At 42.2% G+C, this 8,656-nt stretch overlaps 1 protein-coding gene across 1 annotated transcript; it reads left to right on the top strand.

Moving 5' to 3' along the window:
- Positions 1-3,235: 3,235 nt before the first annotated feature.
- LOC144932244 (microtubule nucleation factor SSNA1-like) lies at positions 3,236-8,374 on the top strand. Its single transcript, XM_078856189.1, has 3 exons — positions 3,236-3,419; positions 5,802-6,001; positions 7,072-8,374. Exons 1-3 carry the CDS (start codon positions 3,368-3,370, stop codon positions 7,174-7,176), a joined length of 357 nt encoding a protein of 118 aa, XP_078712315.1. The 5' UTR covers positions 3,236-3,367; the 3' UTR covers positions 7,177-8,374.
- Positions 8,375-8,656: the final 282 nt, after the last annotated feature.

Genomic DNA, 8,656 nt, shown 5'->3' with positions numbered 1-8,656 from the left:
TGCCCCTCGTCCGAATGACATCCAGGCTGAGCCCTACTTAACCTCCGGGATCTGAAGAGATCGGGCGCATTGCGGGTGATTTGGTTAGGGGCATGAGAAATATAGATCCGTCCAAAGGAACACAACAATCTTGTCCTACTCGTGAACGGAATGTTGAATAAATGCATTTAGGAAAGAGGGAATGTTACTGGTAGGAACCTCCTGGTTACACCCGCCCACATGAGATTATTGTGTCCGTCCGTCCGTCGTGCATCCAAAAATGGGAGGGGTGGGGCTGGGTGGAAAGGGTGGGGAGGGGAGGGTGGGGAGGGGCTGGGTGGGGAGGGAGGGGCTGGGTGGGGGGTGGGAGGGGTGGGGCTGGGTGGGGAGGGGCTGGTCACCCCGTGGTGCCCTTATAAAACTCAACGTTTAACCTACTCACGCCGGCTTGTGCCCGCCATCACAGTCGGCCATATTTGTGGAATACACCACGCCACACTACAATGACAATAGTTTAAAGCGATCTGAAGCATGTTTCATTTGGGGGGGGGGCAGAGCTTTGTGACGTCATATTTGAGAGGGGGGGGGGGGTCTGACTTATTGTGACGCCGTGTGACGAGGGGAGGGGGGTCCAAAATCGTCCAAAATCGCCTGACGTCATTTATGGACGGCCCCTAACCCGTGCGGAAGCGTTTGGAGGAGAGTGAGAGCAGAGGCAGGGAAACCAAGGAGCATATAGCGGTGGATGAACCCGGGTGAAGCTGATCTCTATGAACAGCAGTCGAAGTCATTCCCTGTCCATCAATGGATGTAACCTAGCTGTCCGATGGCTTCTGCGCTCTCCAGCACGCACAGTGCACATCAACCAATCCACAGAAGGCAATTTAATTCATTCATTTATTATGGGAACATATAATGTGAAAATATTCATAGTCTTTGTTCTTTAATGTTTAGCAGAAAACAAGGGAATATAGATATTTAGTCTGACCTTGACCCTCCCTCACCTATGAAAATGCACATATATTGTTTGATTGTTCTAGTTTCAAGAAAAGGCTCGAATAAATGTGCGCTAATAATGTCAGCATTATAGTCGCGACCTGCATATTTACAAGGAGTAGTGTTTCGAGGATTCGTGAACTTTATTGTTTACGCCAGTGCCTTTTTTCCTCTCCAGATTTTGTCGCTAGGTGGCACACGTCTCACATTATAAAATACAAACATCGATTTCCTTGCGCAACGTAAAACTACGAGAGTGCTAAATGCCAGAGTAAAATAGTTTTAGAAAATTGAGCTGAGATATGGTTAAACTTATAAAGTGGCAAATTGTGCCAATGTGTAAGCTACAATGTGGCTATAATTGGACAAGTGGAGATGAGACGGCTGTAATCATGAGTACATTACTGTTTGGGATATATAATATAATCGACCAGTTCTTATTGTATTTTTGCTGAAGACTGACATTTCTCAACACTTTCGTGGACTGTTAGGAGAGTGAAATTCGCACTCTCAAATCTCAAAATCTGAACAGCGAGCAAAGCAATTAAGACTTTGATAGCTGCGTCCCCACGCTGCTCAGAAACATCGCTTGAATCATCCTCGACAGCAACCTTTTTGTTGGCTACTCTACCCCTTGTTGAATTTTGTTTCAGGCGAGAACCCCTTTGCCTGGCACAACATGGTTCTGAGAAATAAATGTACAAATAATGAACATCAATATTTTAACCAATTGTCCATTTTGTTAGCTACCCCACACTAGCTAGCAAGCGAATGGAACAATTCTAGATTTGAAGTTTTCGTGACTGCAAGGATCCATACTCTTTGGTTCTTTCGGTAAAGTCACGTAGGTGAAAAAATTATAAAATAAGAATAAAATACTATTTTAAATTTTAGTTATTTCTATTTGATTTTATTTTTTATTTTATTCTTATTTGAATTTTTTACTTTATTATTTTTTCACCTACGTGACTTTACCGAAAGAACCAAAGAGTACGATTAGAACAATTCAACAGGTGCTCTGCATCCACGGCGTAATTTGTTCGCGCTCGCTGGTTACTCTTGGAAACCCACTTTACTTACAATCAATTCGTTTAGAAATGCCTTTTATATCGATCAAGGTTACCATACGTATTTAAATGTTATCGTAGTTATTTTACATTGGCAGATTCATACGTGATTATTCACCAATGACTCTCATGTACGACACAATTTCACGCATTTATGAATGACCCCTGGTGCATTGCCACGTATTTAACCCCCCAGGGGTCAGCGTGCAACCCCCCACGGGTTGAGAACCGCTACTCTTACACAACACCCTAGCTACTTCTTACTTTTTGGGGAAGTCAAGTGAAATACACGTCTTTAAATACACGCATTTTAACTGTTGCTTGCAAGCCAGAGATGCTCTAACTCAATGGGCTTTGACGTGTTTAAAATACTTGTTCTCACGGCCAACGTAAATAACCCCAGTAAACTTGCTTTGCCATGTGGCTTTGGAACCGTTTGGCCCAACGTTGGCCCAATATTCCATGTTTACTGGGACGATGATTGTTGCATTCCTGAAAACCCATACGGTTTAGCCGTATTATTGGACAGGGAAATTGATACGGCGTACAGACGTTTTAAAACATGTGTTTTTGTCTTTTTGTTGGTGTTTCACCCTTGTGATGGGACTTTGTGGGGTGAACGTTGAGATTTATAGGGGCACGGGGTGACCAATAAGGTCTGAATTGGTTTGTAATAAATTAGGGCACTGATAAGGTGTTGACAGATAATTGGTTGTATTATGTATTATCATGGCTTGTGTTTCGCGTACGTTATTCTAATAAAGAGGCTACTGAAATGATGTGTACAGTATTTCGTTTTAATTTACAAAGTCATATTTTAACGTTGATATATTTCTACCTTTAATAATAAAAAATGTATTGGACGTTTCCCAAGGTACAATAATCATTTTTCGTATATATTTTAATTATGACACTAATGATTTTAACTTTTGCTCGCTTTATATTGATGACAATGTTTATTTAAAGTATTCAAAATTAAACGGTCGCTTCAGGCTCTGTCGTCATGGTAACGGTTCGCTTCTTTCAGTTTTTTTCCTATTCAATTTTTAAACCGAAAAATCATCACATCTTATACCGTATCGCTTTCTTTGCTATTATTAGTACTACTACAAACAATGAATGTTATTTGTATTAAGTCGTTTAAAAAAAAAGTTTAAATAGTTTAACTTCCTGTGGAGGGTGACGTCACATCCGGCGTGTCGTCAAGATCACCGCTTGCGCGTGGTTTGCTGTTAAGGCGGCCGGCTCCGTTAACAAACAACAACCAAATCTTGCAAACGTTTATTAATAACCGCTTTAAATTACGTTCCACTTTGCGAAGAGGCATGTCTCAGCAGGGAGCCGCGTTGCAGAACTACAACAACGAGCTCGTGAAATGTACGCGTTTCCGTGTCTACTATTGTTGGTCATATAGGACTGTAATACGGTAATAACCGTTCGTTGTGTGTCGCCCATATAACATTAACATGGGGTTTTTGTTTACAAAATGCAATGTTGTACTGTACAGCTATGCTCACCACCTTCACCAACCTGCATTCATTGACCAGTATGGTCAAACAACGCCGGCAACCCGCACTGTGTGTGGAGGCCCTCATCCAGCAGCTGTTTGACAGACGACAAGGGGTTCGTTCCCTTAGGTTTTCGTACGTATCAACCCATAGGGTTTACCCGTATTCTTGTACAGGGAAATTGAGTTCTCAGATCCAGAGAACTCAATACGGGAAAACAAATGTTGTCAATGTTTCTCTCTTTAGATTGGAATTTGTAGGATTAACGTTGAGCTTTATAAAGGCACGGGGTGACCAATGACGTCTGAATATGTCTGTAATAAGAAGGTAGGCACTGATGAGAGGTTTGACAGGTATAGGGTTCACTCCGCGGCTCGTAAAACCTAAGGCCACGCCGCTCACATTCGCCACCCCTGAGGTGGCTCGTGATTTTGGCCTTATCAGAGACGTTTAACAAGTACACTTGACCTGGGTGCAAACCCTGGGTCTTTGTTCATCTTGGTCACCAGGTCATTCATAATGGTCAAGTCCAATAATTAAGGCGATGCTGCTGAGAATATGGTTTCAAGTTCGAGTTTCAGCCACCCGTTGCTTAAAGCCAAGTTTACAGGTGTAGTGAGCTGATGGTCTCAATCACGTCAGGGAATGACCCCACATGTAAAACCATTACATTTGAATGTGGTACTGGCATATTCCAGGTGTGGAAAACAATGTTTTGACATGTGATGGACACTCGTTTCAGAGCATTTGAGAGATGTGCGCCTAGTGTGAATGAAGAGACCTCCAGGGCTGTTTTCTGACAAGGTTGTGTACTGCTTTCCGTGAGAGATGTAAATGTATTCACCATGATGTGATGCCGATAGCATAGCTAGAACGTAAGAGAAAATTAACCCAACACGTTTAAAAGATGCTTAAGTGTTAAGGAACCGGCGTCCAAGGGCATCCAGCCAATAAAAGCAAACAGAGCAGCGGGTATTGGGGAGGCTCAGGGGGCAGATTGAGCATATACAGCAAGCAGTGGCTTAACTACATTATCAGCTCAGGGGGTGCGGCAACCGGTGAGGTGGGGCCCCAATCTTTGATGTCTCCCAAGGTCGCACCCTGCAATGTATCGCGGCTCCTCTTGCCGAATCACATCATGACGCTCATGGTCTGGAAAATGGAATGCTGTAGGGACACTCGGTTTTAAACACGTTTTGTTATTTTACACTGGTGAAAATATATCCCATGGTGGTTGCCAAAGGGGCCCCAACTCTTAGCTTTGGCCACCAGGAGGCACCCCCTGCCCCCACGCTCGTTAGACTACTGGGAGCAAAGCAATCAGAGGGAGAGATGGGGGCGAATGTGTACGTGTGTATATTTTGGATAAATGTCACTGTATATGGTTGTATATGCCTATATATACACACGTCTTTATATCCAAGTGTATACACATGTGTATGGTTATGTGCACGTGTTTTTATGTGATTGTATACGTGTGTGTGTGTGGTTGTCTCTATTATATGTGCAGATCCGGGAGTGGTGGACCCAGTGATCTGGGTTTGATTTTTGGAAGATACATATCATAAGCCTCCCCTATGTCAACTTGCTCTTAAAGTAGATGGTGCGATATGTGAACATCAACACTGGGGAAACAAAAGTGGTTAGGCATGGTGATTGCCACACCACCCGCCTTTTGATGGTTGCTTGCAGGAATTGTCCTTGCAGTCTATACAGCCAAACGTGGGATGTATGTAGCTAGTGTTTGTGCAGCATATCTGAGTCTAGAAGTCTGTGTGTGTGTATATATAAGAATGCATGCATCAATGAGAATTATATTTCGTGCATGTATATGTTTAAGTGTGTAAAATAAATATATGTAGTGCAAGGTTCTTCAAATTTCAATCCCCGGAAGGCTCTTGTAGTAGCCCACTTGAGCTTTTTGCCTGCCGAGACACAGAGATACAGATGAATGAAAGAAATAAAAAAAGATACAGGTGGTAGACTTGGAAACAAGGTACAATTTAGTAATCACGTGTACGGATATCATACCATCACAAAGACGTTTGAAGTCATAACGGCTATACATGTATGATGTCACTTGGCCCACCATCACATACTCATTTTATGATGTAACCAGTAACCTGCTGAAATATATAGTTGAAGAAGCTTGATATATTGTGTCACAGATGTTCACTAACAGCACTTGTCCTTATTGCCTATAAGACCTAACGAGGATCGCTGTCTCTGTGCATGTGGTGTGTGTGTGCAGGCCTGGAGGAGCTGTGCGCACGGCGCGATGTGGCGGCGCGCGAGGTGGCCGAGGCAGAGCGCGAGAAGACAGAGCTGGAGAGGGAGCTGCGCTCCATCTCTGAGCGTCTTGCTCGCACAAATGAAACGCTCGCTGCCCGTACACATACACGGAACCAGTATGAGCGCACTATCGCGCAGACCAAAGCTGCGTACACCAAGGTGAGAGGATACACTCATACACAAGTATCATCGAGACACAGTACACAGAAAGCATATGCAGTTTCCACAGCACTGAGACACCACATCACAGTAATTACAACACACAGCACACACAATACAATAAAACCACATACGATAAACTATACATGCATGTAGACAATAAAGTACAGGCAGACATTGCCGAATGCAGGGGTTAAGTTTCTGAAAAATGCCGTATTGGGCAAAACCGGTTTCGACAAATAATTAACTTCCATGGGAAAAATAGGGTTGTGTTCCTGGGTCCAAAATGATCACCCCCACGCTCTTTGTTTAACTAACTACACGTAATTTCCACCATTGTTATTGCACTAGAGTGTGCGGAGTTTCTCTACATTTCTTGTGTGTTCGCACAATCGTTGTTATTCAATTTCACTTCAACACAAGAAACACATCCCCATTACTCTTCCCACACTGCGGCACTGACGTCCAATGCTCAATCCGAACGTCACTTGGGTGTTAATGATCCGCCATCTCGTCCATATGAACAAATGTTCTGAACAAGTGGACAGCTAGATGCTTGCGGCAATATGTGAACATTTGCTTATTGCTTTTGTGCGCATTGATTGTATTACATTCACACACAAAATATACACATGCAACAACATGTATGATAAATATTTTGTTCTCACAGTTTATTCATTCACACCTTCCAACGGATGCAGCACTTCTCACGCACAAGGAGATGGAAATCTTGAGTTGCGTTAAACCACGTGTAACTGAAACATGACCCCTGTATTCCAGAAAACAGACCTCGTTAGGTAAACCATGTATAGCCAAAACACACATTCGATACAACCGTTTTGCACGAGGTTTTCCTTAAAAAATAATGACAACATGCATAATAAAACTCGCAACAAGAATCATTCATCACTGCATTTGTGTACTTACATATGCTTACCCACACATACAAATATTCACACACATGGACACCCACTACACAATCTGAGATGTGCACAATCCTCATGCCCCCCCCACTCCCCTTGCCTGCCTGTTTATTCCCAACACTGACTTCTCCTCCTCTCACCCAACAGATTCTGGAGAGCTCACAAACGCTGCTCACAGTGCTCAAGCAAGAGACGGGTGGTGGCCTGGGCCGCCTGACAGAGCACACGGGCAGCCCCCGCACAGACTGTTGACATGACACAACAACAGCCCCATTTGCCACTAAGTGGCAGTAACATCACCACCACACCGATGTGCCAGGCTAAACATTACACACATACACCTATGTATACGGGCTATGGGTTTCTCTAGGAATGTGTATGTGCTCTTGAGTGTATTTTATTTTTCGGATTGGCGTTGGGAGTGTGCATGAGTGTGGATGATAGCATGTGTGGGATTAAACGAGTTAGAATGTGTGTATTTGAAGACGATATGTATAATTGTGTGCGTGTGCGGTTTAATAAGTGTGAATTTTTGAATTGTTGTATTCATTACTTTGCTGTGTTACATGACCTGCATTGCGGGTTCAATTCCTGACACAACGCAGGTGTTATCTCAAATCTGATCACTAGGGTTGCCTTGGTATTGCAATACTACGATATGCATATGCTACAACATCCACAATCTTATCGTCCGTTTTGCAAAATATATTTTGTGTTCATCTTTCGTCATTTTTCTAAATATTTTATTTCCTCACAATTATATAACAATCCCAATGATTAAAGTTGTAAAAAAAACCCTAGAAAATATTTTCATTGATAAATATCCAGAGTAATAGATGGCATGGTGATTATATGATGTAATTTCCATACTTTCTTTAATTAATTTCATTGTTATTCGTGTGACAATATTTGTTATAATTATAATAGCTTGTCATGATTAGAACAATTATGGCAGGCTTATGATGAGTGAACTGCAGTTAAAGTAGTCTTCATTTTTCTAGAACAGCAAAACGCAAAAACAATACAAATGTGAAATACAATTGCAGTACAAAGATATGGGAAACTGATACCGCAATATTCGTAATTTTTTTATTTCGTATTTTGACATGTACCGTAAAAAATATGGCAACCCTATTAAATATTCCAAGCGGTCAACACCAACAAGTACAAGAGACAAAAGAGTCGAGGGGGTATGTGGCGCTGTCTCCACCGTGTATTTTGGTATGCCACCCTTAATATATACTTGCTTTTAACAGTAGCTGACGACCTGTCGAGGTTTACAGGAGGAGCCCTGCTTATAGGTGTGTTGCGTGTGATGCTGTCGGGACTATTTAGAACATTTTAAATCCAAAACGTGATTTTAATAACTTCTGTATTCAGCTGTTTGACATACATTTTCCAAAGTTAAAGTCCGATATGAAATGTACATTGTAATAAAGTCTTATATTTGTATTAATAATGTTGTGGCTTGGTTTATTATAAGCTTAAGACGGAAGCTTGTGTTGCCTCCAAAACGTCGCGATTTAATTTATTTTCCTTTTTTTACCTACGTGACTTTACCGAAAAAAAACAGAGTATGTACCCTTGCAGTCACGAAAACTTCAAATCTAGAAGTATAAGCTGTTCTTGTTTTGCGCCTGCTACCCTACATGACAGTTTTCCCCGATCGCCTTGATTACTATCGGTTCTGACAGCTTTAATGGTTTAACTTTATTGCTTTCCAATTCAGGTT

This window comes from Lampetra fluviatilis, chromosome 5 (assembly GCF_964198595.1).
Source record: "Lampetra fluviatilis chromosome 5, kcLamFluv1.1, whole genome shotgun sequence".
In the NCBI taxonomy this organism is placed as follows: domain Eukaryota; kingdom Metazoa; phylum Chordata; class Hyperoartia; order Petromyzontiformes; family Petromyzontidae; genus Lampetra; species Lampetra fluviatilis.
This window is presented reverse-complemented; position numbering and strand designations above follow the sequence as displayed.

Excerpts from the sequence above, each read along its gene's own strand:
- LOC144932244 (XM_078856189.1), top strand. The coding sequence starts at position 3,368 with ATGTCTCAGCAGGGAGCCGCGTTGCAGAACTACAACAACGAGCTCGTG. Across the intron at positions 3,420-5,801 it reads CAACAACGAGCTCGTGAAAT|GCCTGGAGGAGCTGTGCGCA; the intron begins GTACGCGTTTCC and ends GTGTGTGTGCAG. Across the intron at positions 6,002-7,071 it reads CCAAAGCTGCGTACACCAAG|ATTCTGGAGAGCTCACAAAC; the intron begins GTGAGAGGATAC and ends CTCACCCAACAG.